The 25,298-nt window shown below is 46.0% G+C and overlaps 1 protein-coding gene across 6 annotated transcripts; it reads left to right on the top strand.

Annotated features, from left to right (window-relative positions):
- The first annotated feature begins 640 nt into the window (after window positions 1–640).
- On the top strand, window positions 641–25,298 carry KMO (kynurenine 3-monooxygenase). 6 transcript variants are annotated; one of them, XM_048502424.1, is made up of 15 exons: window positions 641–1,217; window positions 2,574–2,643; window positions 5,714–5,811; window positions 11,003–11,092; window positions 11,852–11,900; window positions 12,697–12,784; window positions 14,544–14,697; window positions 14,835–14,906; window positions 17,220–17,341; window positions 18,446–18,593; window positions 22,142–22,199; window positions 22,824–22,906; window positions 23,817–23,918; window positions 24,010–24,069; window positions 24,967–25,298. In XM_048502424.1, the coding sequence occupies exons 1-15, from the start codon at window positions 1,164–1,166 to the stop codon at window positions 25,135–25,137; spliced, it is 1,419 nt and encodes a 472-aa protein (XP_048358381.1). In that variant the 5' UTR covers window positions 641–1,163; the 3' UTR covers window positions 25,138–25,298. The 6 variants fall into 6 exon arrangements, with proteins under 6 accessions (XP_048358381.1, XP_048358397.1, XP_048358389.1 ...); XM_048502440.1 differs by lacking the exon at window positions 5,714–5,811 and having other exon boundaries at window positions 641–844; XM_048502432.1 differs by lacking the exon at window positions 5,714–5,811.

Here is a 25,298-nt window from a genome sequence, read left to right as displayed (position 1 = left end):
GCGCCGCCCTCCCAGCAAGGGCTCAGAGCGGCTTACAATAGTAAATAACAAATACATGTGATTGAATAAACAATTAAAACAGTTAAAAACAATTATAGTAGTTAAAATCCAATCTAGTCTAGTTAAAACAATTTAAATCGTTAACACTAGTTAAAATCTAATCTAGTCTAGTTTAAATACATTTAAATTAAAATCAACTAAAAGCTTAATTTCAAATCAAAGTTTTAAAGAGGCTGGCGACAGAGATGCCATTTAAAGCAGTAAGGATTCAGGATTTGGCCCGGCAGCAAGTGCAATTAATTTTATCTGTCTGGAGACCCTCCAACAAGCTAATATCCCCCTCTAGGTCCATCCAATTCAGGTAACAGCCTGGTATTCTGCACCAACTCTGGCTGTTTTAGAGTGTATGTGTACTAGGTATGTGTATCCAGCTATGAGCTCATGTTTATTTAGCCCCGGGCACATGTAGGCAGCATGTAGAGCTCAGAAAGAGCTCCGTCCTGACCAAAAATCTGCTTAAGAAATGCTCCTGTCCTAGCTCACTCATTGTGCCAGAAGGAATGCCTTGATTGGTGCTCGTTGGCACAAGAGGCGGGATTTCTCACCTGACAGGCATTCCTCACAAAAGGAAAGTGGATGTGTTGCCTGAGAAAGGCAGTGCTCTCCTTTTGCTGCCATCCAGGAATGGGGCGGGACCTTCTCTAGGGGGCTTTGCATGCCAAAAAAAAAAATGCTATCTGAGAACTGCCTTTGCATGTCCTGGGGATAAACCTCCATTTCGTCAGATGCACAAAGTCAGCAGAAATGCATCGAGAGAAGAGAGAGGAAAAACAAATTGTGAACAGTGAGTTTAAAAGACCATGAAATGCAAGAGGTGTTATTGGCAACTTTTCCATGCAAGGCTGAAAAGTGAAGTAGCTGAGCTCAGAGACCATTCCCATTCGCTGCAGCTGCAGTAACACTGGCTGACTAGTTTTCCATTAAGCTACCATGGGGCCGGAATGATTTTATTTGCACTGACCGCCGAAATCAGATAGGGAGTGGACTGCGTCCTTCTCCACCCCCCGGCCGGGAATGAGGGTCGTAGTTCAGGGGAAAGGACTGAACCAAAGAACGTTAGCACTCTTCCTGGAGTAATCAAAGTTTAAAGAGAGATTCAAATCATGGACCTTTCTGATACACCGAAGAAAAGGGTTGCCATTATCGGAGGAGGCTTGGTAAGGAATGTGCATTTTGTTCTCTTGTCATTATTGCCATGTCTGACAGTCCACTGCCTGGGTTCATATCCAAACCTTAGTTTGGCTATTAGGAGTAAAATCAGAATAGTCACCTCTAGGTTGGGTACGAAACTTCAGCTGTGCCCTGGCTTTCAGTGAAGTGTCAAACTCTGTACAAACTAAACTACAGCGTGACATATTTTGTTATAGCCCGCCACCAGAGCTGACACTGACCCAGGTTTTTTCCCCTTGCATATATTTATTACATAAAATACTTGCTTACTGCTACTTTACCTTTAACCTGGAGGGTCAACAACTATTTTTCAGGAATCAGCTGATCTGCAAGTGACCAGGTACTCCGATGATAGATCTGAGATTCTGCCTATTCTACCAGCCCAAAAAAATAAGGACTTCAGTCTTTCATTGAGAATATTCAGTGACTATTACCAGTCCTTGCTTCTGGGGGGTTGGTTATGTAATTTCATGAATCATTCTGTATTTTTCATGAATAGTGAAAACATTGGCTTCAATCTGCAACTTAATTTCCATGCGTGTTGGGGCTGGTTTTTATTGCTTACCTCCTGTGGGAGACCTCTAACTCTTTCTGTTCATGGGGTGTTCCCCCCCCCCACCTCAAAACACTATTTCAAGGGGCATTGCTCTTTGCTGTCCATCCGTAGACATTTTGGGTGGATCCAAGCGGCTGAATTATAGTGGGCCCTCTCAGACTGAACACAAGTTCTGCTCAGTTTTTAAGGAATGTGCTTATAGTTATCAGAGCAGTTCATATGCACTTTTACTAAATTAGTATCTGAATTGCGCGGGTGGAGCGTCTTCAAGTAACAGTAGGCAAGAGACTAACAGAAATGGCTGGCCGCTGCCTTCCTCTGGCCGGCCCTGCTGAGCTTCTGAGATCTGATGAGGCCAGGCTAACTGGAGCCATCCTGTGCAGAACAATATCTGAAGTACTATATTGACATTTAGATGTAAATAATTTAAAGTGACTTTGTGTTGGTAATTGAAATCATAATTGAAATCCCCTTGATTCAGTTGAGCTTTGGTGCCTTACATCACGGGATAATTCACCACCTTACCCAACAGGGCACAGCTTCCTTTCTGAGAGAGACAGGCCCAGGGTGTGCTTTCGGTTTGCGTGGGGCAACAACAGTGAAGTTAGCGGTGCTGGCTGGTTGCTGACATTTACTGGATTATTTGTTTTACAGTGGACACTATTTTTAGTCATCCATGTTTGCTGCTGAGTCCTTCAGAGAAAGGCAGTTTAGAAATGTTTACATTATTTACATTAAATAATTAAATACGTACATTAAATTAAATAATTCTGATGCTTTGATGCAGGTGGGTGCTTTAAATGGCTGCTTCTTTGCAAAGAAGGGGTTCTCTGTGGAAATCTATGAAGCCAGACAAGGTAGGTTATCTTGACAATGTTTGCAGTCTTAGAATAGAAATTGAAATCCTATTGATTTATCTACATAACTTCTAACCCACCTTCTTTCTCAGGGGAACCCAAAGCAACTTACGTCATTTCTATTTTGTCTTATCTGCCTGGAGACCAAGGCCAGCCACCTTCCTGCCCGCCATGGCAGTCCCACACCACTCAGCTCGTTGTCCCGGTGAGGCCTCCTCTGGCATCGCCAAACCAAAATCCAGCATCATCAGAGCCACGCCCACCCAGTCTTTCAGACACCCCCTCCCTTGTATAAGCTGTGGGATGGGAGGCCACCAAGGGGCAGCAGATAGCCCCAAACAAGAAACCCCAGGGGTGGGCACAGATCCAGTCCACCTGCAAGCCTCGGGAGAGGGGAGGGGTTGTTAGGATCTGTCCAAGGGAGCATCTCAACCAGGGAGGGTGTGGTTATGCCCCAGTTATTTTAATGACGGTGGTTTGTTTTTTAGTTAGTTGCTTTAATGTTGGCTTCGTTCTGTTGTCTAAATTTTTAAGCTGCATCCAGGAGCTTGCTGGAGAGGCATCATTAAAATGTTCTACATAAATAAATAAAATGTTCACTTCATGTACAGTGTATATTTAAGAACATAAGAACTAGCCTGCTGGATCAGACCAGAGTCCATCTAGTCCAGCACTCTGCTACTCGCAGTGACCCACCAGGTGCCTTTGGGAGCTCACGTGCAGGATGTGAAAGCAATGGCCTGCTGCTGCTGCTGCTCCTGAGTACCTGGTCTGCTAAGGCTTTTGCAATCTCAGATCAAGGAGGATCAAGATTGGTAGCCATAGATCGACTTCTCCTCCATAAATCTGTCCAAGCCCTTTTTAAAGCTATCCAGGTTAGTGGCCATCACCACCTCCTGTGGAAGCATATTCCAAACACCAATCACATGTTGTGTGAAGAAATGTTTCCTTTTATTAGTCCTAATTCTTCCCCCCAGCATTTTCAATGAATGCCCCCTGGTTCTAGTATTGTGAGAAAGAGAGAAAATTTTTATAGACTTCAATCATATCCCCCCTCAGACGTCTCCTCTCCAAACTAAAGAGTCCCAAACGCTGCAGCCTCTCCTCATAAGGAAGGTGCTCCAATCCTTCAGTCATCCTTGTTGCCCTTCTCTGCACTTTTTCTATCTCTTCGATACCCTTTTTGAGATGTGGCGATCAGAGTCCAGTGATATTAGCAAGCCTTGTCCCAGGGCACTCACTTGGAAACATGAACCCATTCAAATCTGATGAAGATTACATGGAGACCTCTGGAAAGGTCCACGTAACCAGTGCAACAGGCCTCTTAGTTATGTGGTGGTGGAAAGCTCATCAAGTCATGGTTGATCTGTGACTTGGGTTTTCAAGCTAAGATATGAGCAGAGGTGGTTTGCTGTTGCCACTGATTCACACCTGGATCTCCCAGATGGTGGTCTGAAACTGCAACCACTACCACCGTACTGACTGTCATGGTGGGGCTGGAGCTACTGTTGAACCTTAGCCCTGGCTGAGTTTTGCAAGTTGTGGAGTATCAAGCTCCCCAGTGGTTGCTGCCCTGCCCCAATGAATCCTTTCTCAAAGACCAAAACTGCAAAACTTGCCTTTTCTTTATGCACATGTTAAACAATTCTCATGTTGACTTCAATGCATGTACATCTGGCTATGTGATTGAAAGCCCACATTTATCCAGGGATAGGCTCCTAGTTTTGTAAAGTAAAAGCATGTGACTGTAAGGGTCTGTTAGTCCAGTAACAGTAACTCAGGAATATTTCTAGAGCTTTATTGAACTGTATCAAGACCTAGGCTGCAAAAAGTCAGAGCTGGCACTCAAGGCTTTGCACCAAGTTTATATTACCAAACATTAAAGCATTGCCCATTCAGAAGTTCCCCCCTCCTACTGATTCCCACAATTGCCCAACTGAGAAGAGATAGTGTGAATGTAGTATTGTTATGAGTTGCCCAAGGCCGTGACAGTCATACTCCCATCGTACTCCCATCTCCAGGAAATGGACGGTGGGTGCAGGTATGCATATTTCTCTAGTTGCAAGCAAGCACAGAGTAAGGAGGCCCTCAGGCCACAGATAACAGCAGGCACAGGTGTGACCTTGGCTCCAGCCCTGTGACGCCAGCAGGCTCAGCAGCAGAGCCAGGCCTGACAGTGACTCTTTCTCACAGGTGTACACATGTACACGGAGGTTGTATGCGCTTCCCACATGAACAGGCCTTCAGCGCTTTGGATGGTCCAGTTCACCATTTTATTTAACAACCAGCCCCTGTCCTTTGTTCTCTTAATACAGGATGCTGCCAGTATGTCTTTGGCAAGAGAATGTTAATGTCCACTGTGACTATTTCTTGAATGGGCGGGATTCTTACAGGGAGTACCGTCTGATACTAAGTGAAGTGCGGAATTGCCATTTCAGTTTTGCTTTTAGGCATTTTCCCCATGGACATAGTATTCCGAGGGAAGACTGGGACCAAACATGCAGGGTTGTTTGTACCTCGGTTTCTCCCTTCGCATGGCCACCCCGTCAGTGTGTTCAGGCCGGGAGGAAGGACTCCAGTGAATTATGCACAAGCCCCCGGTTTATTCTCATTTTTCACATGAACGTTTACGTGGTTTCTGCAGTTTACGTAGTGTACGTAGTTTATGTCGGTTCCTGTGCATGCGTGAACATTCTAGTTTTTCTGGCATTCTGATTGGCTGCAGCTGTGGGGCGGGGAGAGCAGGCGGCGAGGCGGGAAAAATAAACACTCCTGCGGTGTTTGCATGGGAGCAGGAGCTGCCCGAGCTTTTTAAAAAGAACCTCCAATTTTATAGTTTTGTGAAAGCTGCAGGAGAAGGGAAATCTTGTGAGGCGGGCCCGATTGAGGCCCGGAAGCCCTGCGGAAGTCATGGCCGAACCGGGATGTTTCACCACCTTATCCCAGGATATATTGGCCGTGCGGAAAATGCCTTAGATGGATGTGAAAAAAGAAATCTTTCAGTGGCACACACACACACACACACATACACAAAAGCTGCAGGATGGTGCCTACTCTCATTTCATTTCAGATATTCGTGCTTCCAGCCTGGCTCGTGGTAGAAGCATTAATTTAGCTTTGTCTCACAGGGGACGTCAGGCCCTGCAGGCTGTGGGGATGGAAGACCAGGTGAGGTTACAGTTGGCTTGCATTATGCTTTAGGTTTAGGTAGTCTGAATAGTGCTGGACCACTGGATAGCCAGAAGAAGCCAGGTATTCTAAGCAAGCAGGACGACAGAACATTTGCAATGAGACCAAAAGACAACTGTCGTGATTATTGTGTAAGCAGGCACAGATGAACCAATGAATATAGTACAGCTATAATGGGAGTCTATATTAATATACAATTTGCAAATTCAACCACCAGGACACATTCAAATGCACTAAAAATGAGGTTCACAGATCCATTTTGCCCCACCCACCAGAGTTTGATTAAGCCCTTTTTGTGTGTGTGTGGGGGGGGGGTGGTGACTAGGTTTTTTTGCGGGAGAAGGGGGTTAGATATTGTTCTATGAGTTGGTATTCTATAGACTCTATGGCCCGATAGTTGGTTTGCTTTGCCGATCACCACGACATCCAAAAATGGCCGTTTCCCATTTCCCTCCCCTTCCCCCCCCCCCTTCCATGATGAATTGAATGTTTGGGTGGATACTGTTAAGAAATTTCATTTAGTGAACCTGTTATGTGGTGGCAATTATTGAGCTGTATTATTGATGTATTCTCAAAGGGAATTGAATTGAACCCTAGGAAACACCTTGTTTGTATAGTTAGACTGCGCAGGGAGGCCATTGAAGTTCACAAACACCAAAACAACTTCAACAAGAAAGAAGAGACACTGAAAATTAACACATCTTGGCTCCTAGTACAGTGGAACCTCGGTTTTTGTTGGTAATCCATCCGAAAAAATAGATGAAAACTGAAACCGATGAAAACCGAGGCAAACTTTTCCATAGGAATCAATGTAAATCCATTCTAGGCACTCAAAAAAACATACCAAAAACACATTTTGGGTGAATAAACTTAGTGTTTAATGCTGAAAAACAGTAACAAACAATAACACTAGGACCAGCTTCAGAGCCAGTGGACCAATGTCGCACCAGAAAGCTGTCCAAAGAGGTCTGTTTCTGACGCCTCTTTAAGATTTGTCTGAAATGGGGCAAGACATTGTCATTAAACAAGTTGCAGACATGGCCTGCAACAGCTTTGTCCGGGTGATTTTTCTCCACAAACCCCTGCACCATGCTGCAAATCGATGAAAACCAAGGCAAATCAATGAAAACCGAGGCAAATTGATGAAAACTGAGACAAATTTTTCACTGAAAAAATCGATGAAAACCAAAGCCAAATGAAAACTGAAGGCAATGAAAACCGAGGTTCCACTGTACTTTAAAAATGGACTGATAACCCCACCCGCAATACAATGCACTCAACCACACCTTTGCATAGCAAGTTCCACCCAAACACTTACTGATTGGTTCCCCACCCTGCGAAATGGACAATATACCACACTAAACTTTCCCTTCTCAGTAGACACAGTGTGAAACAGACTTTTCTCTGTTATACACCTCTGAAGATGCCAGCCACAGATGCAGGCGAAACGTTAGGTACAAAACCCACCAGACCACGGCCACGCAGCCCCCCAGAAAACCCACCAGAACCAGTTGAATCCGGGCATGGAAACCTTCTACAATACACAGAATTGCAGCACTTTCTCCTCAACATAGGCAGCACTTTGACTCTACGTCCCTTCTTTCCCTGTAATATTGTAGTTTGCTATTTTATTGTGCACTATTATTGCATTTCTTGCTTTGCTGGGATTAATGTAGACACGCTCCTATTGCAGTTGTCCTATAGTCATTGGTTCCTCTGTCTCTGCTTATGCAGGAATTGCTCCACTTGTCTTTTGGTCATCCTGAACTGTGCACCTTTGTTGCTTTGTGACATTTCCAGTGAGGACAACGAGGGCAGTTCAAGCAATGCTTTTCTCCCCCCCCCCTTTTTTTTTAAATGAAGCTGAATTTATCTCTTCCTTGGAAGTTTTTAAGCAGAAGTATGGACTGGTATTTTACAGCAGCATTTTAAATTACCAGCAGAAGATTATGCTATACAGTACATAGGACTCCTTCCAAATTCAACTTTTTGTACACCAACAGTGCCACCCTATGCAAAATTGTGCCCGTCTCAGCCCATTGAAATGAATGGGCTTGGACTGGAGCGACTCTCCTGAAGACTGCGCTGAAAACCTGCTTCAGAGAGACTGAAGCTCAGAGGCAGGATGCAGGTTTCACATGCAGGAGATTCTTCAGTTGACTCCCTGCAATTTCCAGTTAGCAGGTAGAAGGACTGGGAAAAACCAACCTGAGCCCTTGCAGGGGTGCAGCCACTCCAAACAGACAATGCTGGGATGGTGGGATCAACAACCTTCATTTATTGGATGCTTTTGGAACTTCATTGTGTTTATTTATGAAATGTTTCTCCTGCCCTTCCTCTAAAGAGCTCGAGGGGTTACCCTGGGTTCAGAGGCAGGTCACAATGAGACGTGTTTCTCTCTACAGCACAGTGGGGTGTGTGATTTGTGTGGTTAGGCAGGATCCTCCCAACAAACTTCTGATTTAGGCTATGAGAGAGTGATGAGCTTCATGGCTCAGCAGAAATTCTAAACTGGGTCTCCCAGATCCTAGTCCCGTGGTGGCGAACCTTTGGCACTCCAGATGTTATGGACTACAATTCCCATCAGCCCCTACCAGCATGGCCAATTGGCCATGCTGGCAGGGGCTGATGGGAATTGTAGTCCATAACATCTGGAGTGCCAAAGGTTCGCCACCACTGTCCTAGTCTGACACCCTAAACATTGGCCCGTTCCAATTCTCCAGTTGCAGAATGCAAGGGCTGCGTGGGAAGATACCAAGCAAAATGGCTGCCGCCTGAGTCATCCAGTGAGGGACTCATCCCCAGTGATTTGGTCTGATGGTACAAAAAACTCCTTCCAGGGGTCTGCTGCAGCCAGATGCCCCGTGGGGACCTCGGGCATACTGAGCCTGTGCGATTTCACATTATGACTTCTGATTTTCTCTGCAGATGTTCTGCCTCAGTAGATATGGCTATTTTTAATACCTAAAGAGGATTCCACAGGTGCCTTGTTAAGTATGCAGTTAGAAACCTGTGTTGTAGTAGGTGAGGTGCGGGTTCTACATGTTATTGTGAATAGAACAATGAACATGAGCATGAAACAAAAGGTGGCTAAAGTGTGTTAAAAGGCAACCAGTTCACAAATTACAAAGTCTTTCAAATCTGTTGCGGGCTTTTCAGGCTGCGTGGCCGTGGTCTGGTAGTTTTTGCTCCTAATGTTTCACCTGCCTCTATGGCTGCTGGCGTCTCACCATGAGGCATGTCACAATGAGAGGTGTTTCTCTCCATAGCACAGTGTGGTGTGTGGTTTGTGTGGTTGCCTATCAATTCTTCTTCGCCATCATGGCTTCCAGTTGGAAAAGTATCATCCACAAATCAGGACTACACAGTCTCGGCTTTAGGGAACTGATTCCTGATCTCGTTTTTCAAAGTGTTCCATATAAAAATTAACTGCCACGGGGCTGAGGGGGCTTCCCAATGGCCAGCCCACCTGTCAGTTCATAGTAGTCGTCGTCCCATTGGAAGTAACTGGCCAGCCATGGACAGAGTGGAAAGCTTTCTTTTCTTCTGTTGCTATGCGCCAGCACTCACTTGCCCTCCCCCTCGTCGGAGCCACGGAAGTTCCCACCTAAACTGTGCCACCCCTTTTGCCACCACGGAGGAAAGAAGGGCTTTGGCCAGCTGGTGATTTTGTTATTAGATGTACTGGAGACAGAGGGTTTGGCTGCCTTCAGGAAATGTTTATTTTGTGGGCCCAAGATGGGAAAAACTGACAGCCACAAATTAAAGATAAATTTAGCAATGGGCTTTTGGGGGAAGTCAAGTAGTTTTATGTTACTTTTGGTGGTTTAGATGGGATTTTTTTCGTTAGGGTGACTGGTTCACTGTAGAAATATGTAGTGTATTTTGGTTGTGGTATGTATTTTTAAAAAATAAAAATCATTATAAAAAAGGAAAAGTTAACCTTCAAATAGTCTTCAGACCCACGAGAAAAATAGAGCAAAAGACAAGAGAGATCCCCTTAACCCCGCAGAAGTCTATCCCATATCATGCAGCAAGAATGGAAGAATATGGCACGCACTGCTGACTAATCCAAGATGAGAAATCAGTGTTGTGTTATGTCGACCTCCCAATAAATAGACTCAGTGGATACGAAATAGATTTATTAATTTCAGATAGGTTACATTTCAAAGATCTTTGCCAAAACTAAAGATTTCACAGTTGACAATCTCCTTGGTTCCCACATCTCACCCGTCCCTTTGCTCTGTTGCTAGGCAACCCCACCTTTTCTTCTCCCACAAGCCATATCCAAGCCTGCACGTCTCCAAGGCTGTGCTCCAAGATAAGGACCAGATGTGCCCCTGCCTCAGAGAGTCATTTCAATTAAACCCACGCATTCCTACGTCACGTAGTTCTAACCCGAACTACAAGCAGTGCCAGGGTGCCACAACGTCCTGTCTTCCCTTGAGACGTGGCAAGACCAAGGTTTTAAGGGGTCTTGACAATCAGCAGCAGCTGAACATGCTCTAAGCCAAGCCAGACATGAAGACACAGACATTCTCGACAACTCCAACAGCTACTATGTCAGAGAATACAAGGAAGCCCTGTAATCCACAAACACCAGGAGGTTTCAACAAAAAGAAAGAGAATCTGAAAATCAACAAAACCTGGCTACTGGTACTAAAAAAAGAAAACCAAAAGTCAGAGGACTTTTCACCATTCAACATTCAACCGCATAATGCAACCCATCCCCACCTCACTCCGGTTTCTAAGATCACAAAGATTCAGACCACCAAGTCACATTCAAATGCTCTGCAAATGAATTCCACTTGGACACGTGCAAATACACCTCAACTCCCTCCCACCTGTGAGGTGGACAAAACACAGACCCAACCACACAAATCACTCCACACTGTGCCACGGAGAAAAACGCATCTCACGCTGACATGCCTCTGAAGGTGCCAGACATATATGTGCAGGCAAAACATTAGGAGCGAAAATGACCAGGCCGCTGCCAGACAGCCTGAAAAACAGCAACGGCCACTTGATGCTGCCCATGAAAGCCTTTGAATATACAGTTCCTTTCCCCTTTTTATTAGGCAACATTTGTCTCTGTCTGGTAAAGAAATTGCATGTTAGCCCTCACGATACTAGTATGAACAGAAAACAACTTCTGCCTTTTGGATTTCAGGTTGTGTCTAAAGGCATTCCCATGAGAGCAAGAAGGATTCACACACTTTCAGGAAAACAGTATTCAATTCCTTATGGGACCAAGAGCCAGGTACCCGGTGGTTTTGGCTGTGGGTTAATATAACCTCTAGTAGTGCTACTTTTCACTTGTTTGTGATGTCCAGCTCTTCTTATGTAGATAGCCAGGAGTCTGTCATTAGGGTTAGCAAAATACATGGACAGAATGTCAGTGGATTGCAACATCACCCATCTCCCCAGTGGTGGGATCCAAAAATTTTAGTAACAGATTCCCATGGTGGTGGGATTAAAACTGTGGTGTAGCGCCAATGGGGCTGAGCGGGACACGATGGGGGCGTGGCCAGGCATTCTGGGGGCGGGCATTCATGGGCGGGGCTGTGGCAAGGACACAGCCGCTGCGCTGGTCCTTGGGCAGGAAACGGATGCTCGCAGGCGCAGGCTGCCACGCACGCCAGTGCACCTCCTGCTAGACTGCTTCAAGTTCTGCATGCTACTGCTGAGAGGAGGGGGGTAACTCAGGCAAAAATCACGTGGCAAAATTACCAATTAGTAACCCCATCTCAGCACACACGAATAATTAGTAACCTACTCTCGGGAACCTGTGAGAACCTGCTGGATCCCACCTCTGCATCTCCCCATCGGATGGTATACAGGACTGGAACGGTCCTTAAACTTGCTGGGAAAGTTCCCAGTGGGCTGCTTCACAGGTGCTCAAGTAGTCGGCTATAACTGGGATGCCTGAGAATTCTGATAACAATTCTGACTTCATTGGATTGTTTGTACACACTTAAAACAAACACCAAAATATTCTTGGTCTATTTTTCCCATGCAGTACATTCTGTCTGTTGATAGAGCAAATTTAAACAGGGAACTGCTAACTGGTAAGTGTGACTTTTTCTATTCCTGGTCCTTCTTTTGTTTGTGTGTGTCAGATTTTAAAATAATGTTTTGTTTGAGACATTAGCTTCAGTAAAACAGAGGCGAGCTATGAACAAATGTGATACCAGTGTTATTTCCTGTGTAAAAGGCAGAGGTGGGATTTTACGTGGGGCAGAAAGGTTTTGAATTCGCATTTGCAGCCCTGAAAACAAAAGGCTTCGGAATGCAGTGAATATGTTTCCAAACCACTTCCACCTCAGTCTCTAAAGTATGCCATCAGCCTCGCTGTCTCCCAGCCCCAGGCAGCCTGTGCCACCCCGCGGCTTGTTTACTAAGACTCCCAGATCCCTTTCACATGTACTGTTGTCAAGCCAGGTGCCACCCATCCTATACCTGTGCATTTCATTCTTTCTGCCTAAGTAGTGTCTTATATTTATCTCTGTTGAAATTCATTTTATTAGTTTTGGCCCCGATCTCTAATTTGGCCAGGTTACTTTGAATGCTGACCCTGCACTCTAGGAAATTAGCTACCCTTCCTAATTTGGTGTCATCTGCAAATTTGATTAGCCTGCCCTCTATTCCATCACCCAAGTAATTGGCAAAAATATTAAATAGCCCTGGGCCCAGAACAGAACCCTGTGGCATCCCACTAGTTTGCTTCAGACAAGGTTGCAAACACTTTACCTGAGAAATAATTCTACAGATCTCTAGGGAAAATTTAATTTGATGAAGCAGCTATGTTTGCCTGAATAATTGTGTTAATCAAATATATTTATCCCCCCCCCTTTCTTTTTACAGCTGCAGAGAAATATCCCAATGCTAAATTGCACTTTGAACACAAACTGCTGCACTGTGATTTAGAAACGAGGACATTGACCTTTACAGGGTAACAGATAACACAGGCCTTTCTGAGCACTCTAATAATTAATCAGAATCCAAACAAATGAGCCAGTTGGTTTTAACACAATTAGCTGGGGCATTCTGCAGTTTACTCTGGCATATCATTGATGTTAGGGGATTGTATCTAGGTGATAGAGATGGATTCCTACCTCACTGCTTAAATGCCACAAACTAAATGCTGCTAAAAGATATATGTGGTCTACCGTGGTCTGGTAGATCTTTCGCCTGCATCTGTGGCTGGCATCTTCAGAGATGTATCACAGAGGGAAGTCTGTTACTGGACACAGTGTGTAACAGACTTCCCTCTGTGATTCATCTCTGAAGATGCCAGCCACAGATGCAGGTGAAACATTAGGAACAAGATCTACCAGACCACGGCCACACAGCCCGGAAAGCCCACCACAACCAAACAGAATTAACTTTATAATTTCAGCAATGGCTATCTCACTGACCAATAGCTAATCAATAGATCAGGTCATAAATTGTGACTTCAGCAGTTTGTTGACAGACACTTGCAAAACCCCAACAAGAACCCCCCCTCCAGGGCATCCGTTTCCTCCAGGGGAAGTGATCTCTGCAATGTGGAGATCTGCTCTGACTCCAGAGGATCCTCAGGTCCCGCCTGAGGGCTGGCGTCCCTATTTTCAGTAGGTTTCAGGCACTTTTCAGCAGATAACGGTGTGATCTCTTCGTAATAAAGTAGAAAGTGTTGGTTTGGGACCTTGGCCTTCAAACTGAGGCATGCCTTTTGATTTTAAGAAACATTAGAAACAAGTAAACTTGGAGATCTTTGTGCTTTAGAAAACACAGATGTTGAAATGTTCTAAATTATTGTGAACTAATGGACTCATCATCTGATCCTGCTGCCCATTAACAGCGTAAGACAGGCCTTCTCATATATCCAGAAATGTCTGGGTCATATTCAGCTTTTGTGGCTCCGAACAATACTAAAAATAAGATAACACAATATGCACTGAAAAACAAGTTGCAAAATTTCTGGAATGCCAAAAATTAGCAGATGTACCCTGGGTTGGGAAATTCCTGGCCGACAGGCTTACCAGTCCAGATTGGCACTGGGGAGGTGGCTTGCCAAATCATATTGGGAGTGGGAGAGATGGTCAGTAATGGGGGAGGGGAGAGGGTTGCCACAACTGGCAACCCTACAGCAGACTTGCTAGCCAAGATTGGCACAGAAGGAGGTGATTCCCACAGCAGGCTCATCAGCCTAGATCAGCATGGGGGGTGGGGGGGCTGCCTCAGCTGGGAAGACCCCAGCAGGCTGGACAGCTCAGATTGGCGTGGGGGGTGGGGGTGACTTGCAAGCTTGCCAGGCCAGCTCAGGGGCAGGGGGTGGGTACTTGGGCTGGGCAATTCCCTGCGGGCTTGCTAGGTCAGACTGGGAGCGGGTGGGGAAGAGGGGGTGGGGCCCGACAGGTAAGCCCACAGCAGATCCCCCAGGCCAGAACAGGAGGGTGGGCCTCAACTAGCTCGCAGGCCTGACAAACGCTTCCAAGGGGCTGCATGTTTGACACCCCTGATGGAAAGCCTCCATGCATGAAATGGTAATTTTACAAAGGAGGGGTCCAGGCCAATTTAAGTTCAAACGATTCCAAAAACTAGTTAATATTCACTAAACAAAGGTGGTTTTCACTATTGGGGCTACAGGACTGGGGTTACAAATATCCAAGTAAGTAAACCAATTCTATCTCTATTTTTTTTTTGGGGGGGGGGGTGTCAAACCTTAGATCAAAAGAAATTACCTGTGATCTGATTGTGGGCTGTGACGGAGCATTTTCCACAGTCAGGAAGCAGTTCATGAGGCAAACACGTTTCAACTACAGCCAAATGTATATTCCTCATGGATACATGGAATTGACAATTCCCCCAAAAGATGGAGAGGTATGTAATGGTAACAGGTTCTCTAAGTACTAGTAGTCTCTGCTTTCTTCTGCTTCCTGGATCAACAGACTTGACTTCCTCACATTTACTGCCTGTGTAATTTCCTTTCTAACTTTTTTCTTTGTGTCTGCATTCAGTTCGCGATGGAGCCGAATTTTCTTCACATCTGGCCCAGGAACACATTCATGATGATCGCTCTGCCCAATCTGGTATGAATGAGAGTAATGCTGCCTTAAAGATGTCTTTTCACTGGAATGCACAATTTGAAAATTGGGGAAATTTTCAGGATGGATCAAAGGATGGATCAAATTTTGGATCACATGTTATTTATGTGTTCAATGTGTATGCTTTTTAAGAAATTGAAAAAAATATTGATACACAGACTGGAGGAAGCACCCAGCCACCTCCCTCCTCAGTGTCCTGCTGCTTCCATCCCCTTAAGAAGCCAGTGTGGACATGTCCGGTCACTTCCCTTGAAGTCTCGTGAGAACAGGGATGCCAGCGTCCAGGTGGGGCTGGCAGAACCCGCTGGAATTGCAGCTCATCGTCTTCAGAAGGGGCAGCTCTGGCGGTGGGGGTGGGTCTGCTGCTCCCAGACAGTGTCGTTTGCTCTGAATACTGTCTCCAATTGAATATTGTTACCTTTTAATTAAAATTTTTTAAAAGAATGCTTGAAGCTGGTTTGTAGCATTTCTAGTATTTCTAGTAGCCTAATATGCCCTCATGCCCTTATATAAAGCTGTGGTGCGACCTCAGCAGGCTCTTTCTTATGTTCTTAATAGCAATCCTAACCTATATAGCAATCCTAACCTATATAGTGCGTTTTTCTGCTGACAGGTAATCTCCCAAACTACTGGACCGATTGCTTTGAAATTTTCACACAACGTCGCATTCGCGTGTGGCCAGGTTTCCATACTGTTTCCACACCTCCTGTTGTGTACATGTCACAACTGTGCCAGTTATTGTGTACATGCCACACCTGTGACAGTTGGAACCACAGTTCTGTTCTGCAACAGCGCCATCTGCTGGCTGTCAAAACAACACCTTCTGATACAAGGGAACCAACCATGCCTTCCTTGAAAACCACTGCCTTATGGAATGAAAGGGGTGGGGCGGGCCATCTGCACATGGCCCACACACACACCCCAGCGGAGGAAGGGGAAGGTGAGGGAGGGTCTGGGGGTTTGCTGGACCAAACGCTCTGAAATTTGAACACAACGTAGCTCATGCCTCCCAGCGTTTTTTATGCTAGATCATTTGCCTGCAAGGGAAGGGAGTGAAAGGGACAGGACCAGCCCACCTGGACATGGCCCACCCACCCTAGCAGAGGAAGGGGAACGTTAGGGAGGGACCGGCTGGGTTGCCATGAAAGGGAACGGGAGAGAGGGAGGGGAGCGAGGGGACCCTTGGCCCTCCCCTCCTTTGCAATCATTGTGCAATGACACATGTTCGAACCGTTCGCTTCCCCTTTTCTTTCTTTTCCACTTCACCAGACTCAGCCACAGCAACGCGTGGTCGGGCCCGCTAGTAATTGTCTAAGCAATTGAATGTTGCAATTATGAACCCTCCACCAATCGGCAAGCAGGGCTCACAAAGTGCTCACCCATTGGTGGGCAACATTCCATCCTGCCTTCCCCCAACCCAGGAGTCAGTCTGGCTCTGCCAGGGGCCCCACCACCACCCTCCCGGTTCCCTCTACCCTCCCACAATCCCCAACAGGCCAGCCAGGCTGGAAGGGCAGAAGCGCCTTGCTGCTCCACCAGCCCTGCCAGGACCCTCCCAGTTCCACCCCCCCGTCACCCCCAATAGCCCATCCCAGCTGGCAGGGCAGTGGTGCCTTGTTGCACACAGCTCCCCTGGCCTGCCAAAACCCTTCCAGTCCCCCCCATTCCCCACAGCCCATCCTGACCAGTGGAGCAGTGGTGCCTTGGTGCCCACTGCTCTGCTGGCCCACCAAAACCTGGTCCCCCCACCCCGAGCCTCCCCATTCTACCCTCCTCCATTCCAAACCACACCTTCTAACCCTCCCTTCACCCCAAACCACACCTTCCCACCTTCCCCAGCCAAGCCTCACCTTTTCACCCTCCCTTCCCCCACCCATTCCTTTACACCCTCCTCCTACTCCAAGTCTCACTTTCACACCCTCCCCCCCCCAAGACACACCTTTCCACTCCCCCCCCCCCAAGCCACAGACTCAGGACCAGGCCGGTGGGAAGTATCACGCTGGGATTGGGGGCGGGATGCTGCTGTGGCCCTGGTGAAGCCCACTGCAGGGGGAAATGCTTCCCCCACCCCCTCAATGGGCTTTGCTGCTAGTATGTAATACTTTATTACAGAGCTTAGGATGAAACTGAGAGTTGTTTGCTTTGAAATTTGTAGATCATCAGGGAGAGGGGGCTGCTTAAAATGTTTGTTTAAAATAATAATGCGGGGGGTTCTTTCAACTCTGTTTCAGGAAACTATCATTGGGGTCAGAACTGACTTTATTCCTTTGAAGTTCTGTTGTTGTTTTTAACCTGTAGGATCGGTCATTCACGTGCACTCTCTTCATGCCTTTTGAGGATTTTGGAAAGCTCACAACAGGAGACCAAGTGCTGGATTTCTTCAAAATGTACTTTCCAGATTCCATTCCCTTAATTGGAAAGTAAGTTTTATTTTGCCATTTATGTTCTCTGAATCCAGAAGTGCAGCAAATTATCAAGAGAATATTGTAGATGACGGGCCTCCCTTTATCTACTAATCATCTTGAAGGTAAACATTTAAGGACAGATCTGCACAGTGGATCTGAAAGTCACAATCTGTGGCAAGAGCCATCCTCAAGATCTTGCGGTATACAAGGGGATCTGCCTTGAGTCCTAACTCCTTTAATTTATTGTATCCCTATTTCAGTGGCCACTACCCACTGCTCGCATTCCACTGCCTTGCCCCGCTCTGGTGCAAAAAGTCATGCCAGAAGTGCTCTTCCTTTCCCTGGGGCAAGAGGAATGTGCTGGGACAGGGAATCTTACTCCTCTCTTGCTGTGCAGCAAACAGGAAGCACATTAGGACAAGATTTCTTGCCCCGACACACTTCCTGTTCCACTGCGCTCCAGAGCTCCAGTGGGCAAATAGGGCTACGTATTTATTAAAATGGCTACCTATGGGCCAAACCACATGATGTTCAGGATCAGATTCCCATGTATTTTTGCTGTGAAAAGCAACCATGTCATGCCTTGCAGCTGTCAGAGCCATCAGGAGTCTCTGGAATCCACACCTTACAAGGAGAGTCATAGGGAGCTGGCAATGTTTAGTTTGGTGAAGAGAAGGTTAAGAGGTGACATGATAGCCACGTTTAGATATTTGAAGGGATGTTGTGTTGGTGAGGGAGCAAGCTTGTTTTCTGCTGCTCCAGAGACCAGGACCAGAAGTAATAGGTTCAAGGTGAAGGAAAAGAGATTCAACCTAAACATCAGGAAAAATGTCCTGACAGGAAGGGCTTTTCGACAGTGGAATGCACTGCGGTACCTCGGAGTGTGGTGGAGTCTCCTTCTTTGGAGGTTTTTAAAGAGAGGCTGGATGGCCATCTGTTGGGGGTGCTTTGATTGTGTGCTCCTGTGTTGCAGGGGGTTGGACTTGATGGCCCTTGGGGTCTCTTCCTACTCTATGACTCTATGATGCAGAGCCTGCATCCCAAAACAGATCCTAATAAATCCTCCTGCTGTTTATCCTTGTGAGGGTTGATCCATGATGTGCTGTTCTTTTATTTCAGGGAAGCTCTGAGGCAAGATTATTTTTTGCTACCAGCCCAAGCCATGGTCTCTGTGAAGTGCTCCGTGTACCACATAGACTCTTGCTGTGTGCTGATGGGGGATGCCGCGCATGCAGTCGTCCCCTTCTATGGGCAAGGCATGAATGCTGTGAGTGAAGGAGTCAGCTTTGCAGTTTCTAAGCATCTCTCAGTAGTTTTCTCACTAGAAATCCCCCCCCCCAGCAAAAAGAAATGGAAAACACTCTCTGAAGCTTCGTGATGTGTAGGTACCACATCAGGAATTTGGTATTTGAGCTCCCCTATGTCAAAACTCCCCTATGTCTGAGAGGAGGTTCTTACCTCACTTAACAATTTTTGTTTATTTTTGCTGAATTGATTTGCTTTGGCAGCTGACCGAGGCATTTTCTGCACGGACCATATACCCTGGGAGGTGAAACATCCCGGTTCGGCCATGACTTCCGCATGGCTTCCAGGTCTAACTTGGGCCCGCCCCGCAAGATTTCCCTTATCCCAGGGTTTCCAAAAAACAATACATTGGCGGTTCCTTAAAAAAACTCCGTTCCGCTCCCACTCCCAGGCGAACTCGGCAGGAGGCGGACCGGTTTATTCTTCTTGCCTCGCCGCCTGCAGTCAATCAGAATGCCAGGAAAACGGGGCAGTTCGCGCAGACGCGGCAATATTGGTGAAGAAAATGAAACTAAACCGAGGCCGGTCATAATCACCTGGAGTTCTTTCTCCTGACGGGCATCCGTGTGGAGGGAGAAACCGAGTTACAAACATCCCAGTACGTGTGGTCCTGGTTTTTCCCCTGGAATATTATGTCCGTCCGGAAAATGCCCAAATGATACATAATATAGAGTATAAAAAGTTTTTCTTCAAAAGCGTTTCACCTATTTCAAGAGTTTTTGTGAATGAGTTTTTTCCTAGTGTTTGCCAGAATTACCCAGTTTTCACTAGAAAAATTGAAGGGGGATTCCTCAGTTTTTATTCATGTTATACATAGACTAAGAGCCAGCATGGTGTAGTGGTTATGGTATTAGACGAGGACCTGGGAATCCCCACTCTGCCATGGAAATTTGGGCCAGTTATACACTCTAAGTCTCAACCCAGGGGCATGACGAGGAGGCAGGCCCTGGCAGACCACCTCTGAACATGTGGCGACCAGAACTGAACACAGTACTCCAAGTGCGGTCGCACCACTGCTTTATATAAGGGCATGACAATCCTTGCAGTTTTATTATCAATTCCTTTCCTAATTATTCCCAGCATAGAGTTTGCCTTTTTCACAGCTGCCATGCATTGAGTTGACATTCCCATGGAACTATCAAGTAAGACGCCCAAATCCCTTTCCTGGTCTGTGACTGATAGCACTGACCCCTGTAGCGTGTATGTGAAGTTTGGATTTTTTGCCCCTATGTGCATCACTTTGCATTTTGCTACATTGAACTGCATTTGCCATTTCTTAGCCCACTCACCTAATTTATCAAGGTCCGCTTGGAGCTCTTCGCAATCCTTTGCAGTTCTCACCAGCCTACATAATTTCCAGGTCATTTATGAATAGGTTAAAGAGCACTGGTCCCAAAACGGATCCTTGGGGGACACCACTCCCTACATCTCTCCATTGAGAGAATTTCCCATTTACACCCACCCTTTGCTTCCTGTTTCTCAACCAGTTTTTAATCAATAGTATTTGGTGAGGAACTTTGTCCAAAGCCTTTTGGAAATCCAAGTAGACAATGTCCACTGGTTCCCCCTTATACACTTGCCTGTTTACACCCTCAAAGAACTCTAGTAAGTTTGTAAGACAGGATTTTCCTCTGCAAAAGCCATGCTAACTATTTCTCAGCAGGTCTGGCTTTTCTACATGTTTTATAATTTTATCTTTAATGATAGATTCTACTAATTTACCAGGAACAGATGTCAAACTGACTGGCCTGTAATTTTTCGGGTCCCCCCTAGATCCTTTCTTAAAGATTGGTGTGACATTGGCCATCTTCCAGTCTTCAGGGATGGAGCCTGATTTCAGGGATAAGTTGCATATTAAAGTGAGAAGATCAGCAATTTCATGCTTGAGCTCTTTAAGAATTCTTGGGTGAATGCAATCTGGGCCAGGGGATTTGGTAGCATTTAGTTTATCAATGGCTGCCAGAACTTCTTCCTTGTCTACCACTATCTTCGCTAGTTCCTCAGATTCGCCTTCTAAGAAGCTTGGGCCCCTTCCGCACACGCAAAATAATGCGTTTTCAAACCACTTTCACAACTGTTTGCAAGGGGATTTTGCTATTCCGCACAGCTTCAAAGAGCACCGAAAGCAGTTTGAAAGTGCATTATTCTGTATGTGCGGAATGAGCCTTGGTTCAGGTGCAGGAATTTTCCTCACCTCCTCTTGGGTGAAGACAGATGCAAAGAATTCATTCAGCTTCTCTGCAATCTCCCTGTCATCTTTTAGCACACCCTTTGTTCCTTTGTCATCTAATGGGCCTACCGCTTCCCTAGCTGGCTTCCATCTTTTGATATACTTGAATAACTGTTTGTTGCTGGTCTTGATGTTCGCAGCCATGCGTTCCTCATAATCCTTTTTTGCCTCCCTTACAGCTAACTTGCTTCTCTTTTGCCACCATTTGTGTTCCTTCTCGTATTCTTCATCAGTCAAACTGGACTTCCATTTTCTAAAAGACATTTTCTTTTTTCTGATAATTTCCTGAACCTCCTTTGTTAACCATGGTGGCTTTCTTTTGGACTGGGTGCTGCCTTTCCTAACCTGCGGAACACATTCCAGCTGAGCTTTTATAACTGTGTTTTTAAATAACCTCCAAGCATCTTGCACAGTTTTGACTCTCTTGATTTTCCCTTTCAGCTTCCTGTGGACTATCTCCCTCATGTTTGAGAAATTTCCCTTTCTGAAGGCAAATGTAACTACATTAGTAGTTGTCACTTGTTCGCATGCAGAGATACTGAATCTGACAGCATCGTGGTCGCTGTTCCCTATCGGCTCAACAACACTGACTTCCCGCACCAGGTCCTGGGTCCCACATAGAATTAGATATAGGATCACCTCTCCCTTGGTTGGTTCCACAACCATCTGCTCTAAGCCACAGTCATTTAGCATATCCAGGAATGTTCTCTCCTTACTATGGCCTGAACATGCATTTTTCCAGTTTATGTGGGGATAGTTAAAGTCACCCATTACCACTACGTTTTTGTTTTTGTTGGCCTCTCTAATTTCTTTTTCCATCTCAGAATCCTCTTGTGCACTTAGAGCATGTGACTGGCAGACTTCCATGGCGGAGGGAATTTCAGATCTGGGTTTCCCAGATTGTTGTCTGCCACTGTAACCACTACACCAGACAGCCTGTCTGGGAGGGAGGGAGAAAACTATGGGAATGGGGGGGGGGTTTCAGTTACCAAGAAGACTGAGAACATCTGGTGTATACATACTGAGACAAAAAAGCTATCCAGATACCCAGTGATCTTATACATTGCACTCAGGAGCACTAATTGTTTTGTCGGGATAGAGCAAACCAGAAAATACTGGCAAGGAAACTAGAAAAGTTTCCCCAAGAACAGTTTGAACAAAGATTTTGGATGATTGAGGCCAAGATTTATTTGATGCAGGGAAATTAATTACTTTCTGTGCCCTTCTGCAGTTCCATGAATTAGAAGTTGTCTCAAGCCTGCACTTTTCCTTTGTTACAGGGATTTGAAGACTGTCTCGTTTTTGACGAGTTAATGGACCAGTGTCAAAATAATCTCAGTGAGTTCATATCTGTGGGTAAAGAGGGAGCTGTAAGCATTTGCAGCCCCCTTCTTCAGTATCTCCTGTTAAAACTGCTGCTCATATGAATGATTTCGTTGCTGAAGACTCTGAGAACCAAACAGGAAGCTCAAACAGAAGAAAAAGAGTTGCCAAATTTAACAGTTGGTTCTGGTGGGTTTCCCGAGCTGTGTGGCCGTGGTCTGGTAGATCTTGTTCCTTTCGCCTGCATCTGTGGCTGTGTATCAGACTTCCCTCTGTGATACACTTCTGAAGATTCCCGCCACAGATGCATGTGAAATGTTAGGAACAAGATCCACCAGACCACGGCCACACAGCCCGGAAAACCCACAACAACCAGTTGAATCCGGCCGTGGAAGCCTTCGACAATAAATTTAACAGTGTTTCTATACCTGTGACCTTTAATATCCCCATTTTTACTGTCTCATCAACACAGGCTTGTCTTTAATAAAGCAATGGCATTTGTATTCCCCTCCTCTTTACTTGGATCTGCAGAGGAGATTGGTTCAAGTACACTTAAAAACACGAAATGTAAATGTAAGAAAAAAGTGCACAGAGAGCTCCAAAGTTTACCTTTGTGTAAGGGTCCTATTTCTGCCTCAGGTGTCTGCCTCCCTGAGTTCTCCAGGCTGAGAGTTCCTGATGACCATGCAATTTCAGATTTAGCCATGTACAATTATATAGAGGTAAGTCAGATATGGTTTTTGTGATGATGAAGTGACAAGAGATGTCACTGATATAGTTGCTGATGTGCCGCGCCCCCCCCCCCCCCGGTCAGGCCTGGCTCCCGCTGGGCCTGGCACAGAGGCGGAGCAAGGGGGAACTGTGCCTGAGGCGCGTGCGCGCCCTGCACCCCTGCCGCAGCGTTGTCCATCCCCGCCCCACCCCGGAACGCCACGTCCCCACCACGCCCGCTCTGTAGCCCAGCCACGCCCCCTCCATGGCCCAGCCACACCCCTCCGCTCCTCCGCTCGGGGCGTCGTGCCCCACCTGGCCCCATTGGCGCTATGCCACTGGCCTGCATCCCATGTCCAGAGTCAAGGCCGCACCTGGGCTTGTTGTCAGTAGCCCGGGGCCTGGATGGCAAGCCTTCTCCCCTATCTCTGACTTCTTGGGAAAGGGAGGGAGCCTGTGGTGGCTTGAAATTCCATAACAATGTTGCTTTCTCACTGTCTTTTCTTATGTGAATTGTTTTGGGAATGGAGGGGGGATTGTCTAAAGGAGCAATGTTTTGAGATATATACCGGGGGCAGAGAACAGAGTGCCAGCGCTGGCTTTCTGAATCCCAGGACTTGACATGGTTCAATATCCCTGAGTCTCAATTATTGACTGGCGTAACAGACCCTTACATATGACTGGTGACCACTAGTGGTGTGTCCAGTCCTCTCCCAGAGGGGTCTTTTCTAAGTTGCCATCTGTTATTTGGTTTTTTCTGATGTAATGATGTGTGTATTATTTTGGGGTTTTAATTATGAGACTGTATTATATGGTTTTATCAACATTTTATCTTCTGTACACCGCCCAGAGCCCTTCGGGAGTGGGAGGTATATCACATTTAATAATAAATAAATACAAAGCCTCCCTTGATTGTTTCAGATGCGCTCCCACGTTAACTCAAAGTGGTTCATCTTTCGAAAGCATGTGGACAACTTCCTTCATGCCCTCCTGCCCTCTACCATTATCCCTCTCTACACAATGGTGAGGCACTATGATACGGTGATACTTTCCCCATTTCCCGTTACTTCAGTTTCTCCCATGCTCAACCGCATGCTTTTGTAACCTGATGTAGGTCACGTTCTCCCGAATCCGCTACCATGAAGCCTTGCAAAGGTGGAAATGGCAGAACAAGGTCAGTGGAATTTCAGAGGGATTTTTCTGAAATCAGCACATGTGTGTGATAAATTTTTAATTTTGGACTCTCTTCATCTCTTATTGTGGTGGAGATGAGATGCAAGGAAATTTCTCGGTGGCCTTTCTCCTTATAGCTCTGAAATAAAAAGGACTGGGCCTTAACATTTAGCTTTTCAATGAAAGCTGGGGAGAGAAGAGTCCTCTCGTTGTCTGTTCCGCACAGGTCTGCCATCTCTGGGTTGGCACATTCCTGGAGACGGGGGGGGGGGGGGGGGGGGCTGGGGGGCCTCAGTGGGGCATGATGCCATCATAAAGCCCACCTTCACAAGCAGGCATTTTCTGCAGGGCAAATGGTCTCTGCAGCCTGTAGACCAGTAGTTCAGCAAGCTTTTTATTTGTAAAGCATCTTCATATCTTTGGGGTGTTTTCTGGGGTTTTCTGGGGTTGTATGGCCGTGTTCCAGTAGCATTTTCTCTTGACATAACATTCAGTTTTTGCCTGCATCTGTGGCTGGCATCTTGCAGGCGAAACATCAGGAGAAAATGCCACAATGCTCCAGTGATTCTGGCCATGAAAGCCTTCAACAATACTTCGTATCTTTGCTAAAATTGATCATAAACAGCCATTCTTCTGAACCTTTGAGTACTAAACATGTCTTTAGAAACATTCTTAAATGTCTTAAATGCCCAACTGTGTAGCTGGGAAGATATAAGTTCTGAGCAAGGACAGAAAAAAAAGGTGACATCCCATCACAGAGTTTACTAGAAAAAAACTATGTTTACAGTATGGTTTGCTATTGCCCAGATAAATCTATTGCAAAGCCCTCTCTTCCCTGTCACCAGGCTTTTAGGCTTTTGACTGAGAGCTGTTACACAATTTGCTTTTCTTTTTTCAGATGATCAATAGCGGACTCTTGCTGATGATGGCAGGAGCAACCGTCAGTGGTATATTCCTGATCAGGAACTGCATGCAGCCCAAATTGGACGTCTGTGTTGAAAATCTCTGGAGATGGACTCTTGGCCTCAGGAAATTTGTAGCAATAGCACAGATTATACCATCTTTTTAAAATCAAGAGAGACAGTAGGGGAGCTTGAAGTCTCAATGAAATCTCTCTGTGGCAAGTCAGATCCTCCAGGTAGTCCAGTCACTGAGGACAAAGGCTGCCACCAGATCAAAATTACGTTGATTATAAGTGCTGTATTTTTTAAAATAAAGTTTCTCAGTTTA

The sequence above is a fragment of the Sphaerodactylus townsendi genome, linkage group LG01, assembly GCF_021028975.2.
Source record: "Sphaerodactylus townsendi isolate TG3544 linkage group LG01, MPM_Stown_v2.3, whole genome shotgun sequence".
NCBI classification, from domain to species: domain Eukaryota; kingdom Metazoa; phylum Chordata; class Lepidosauria; order Squamata; family Sphaerodactylidae; genus Sphaerodactylus; species Sphaerodactylus townsendi.
This window is presented reverse-complemented; position numbering and strand designations above follow the sequence as displayed.

What these genes read in the sequence shown, in the direction of transcription:
- KMO (XM_048502424.1), top strand. Translation starts at nt 1,164, where the DNA reads ATGGACCTTTCTGATACACCGAAGAAAAGGGTTGCCATTATCGGAGGA. An exon ending in TTCCCCCAAAAGATGGAGAG is followed by an intron (nt 14,698 to 14,834) that starts GTATGTAATGGT and finishes GTCTGCATTCAG; the next exon opens with TTCGCGATGGAGCCGAATTT. An exon ending in GGTGGAAATGGCAGAACAAG is followed by an intron (nt 24,070 to 24,966) that starts GTCAGTGGAATT and finishes TTCTTTTTTCAG; the next exon opens with ATGATCAATAGCGGACTCTT.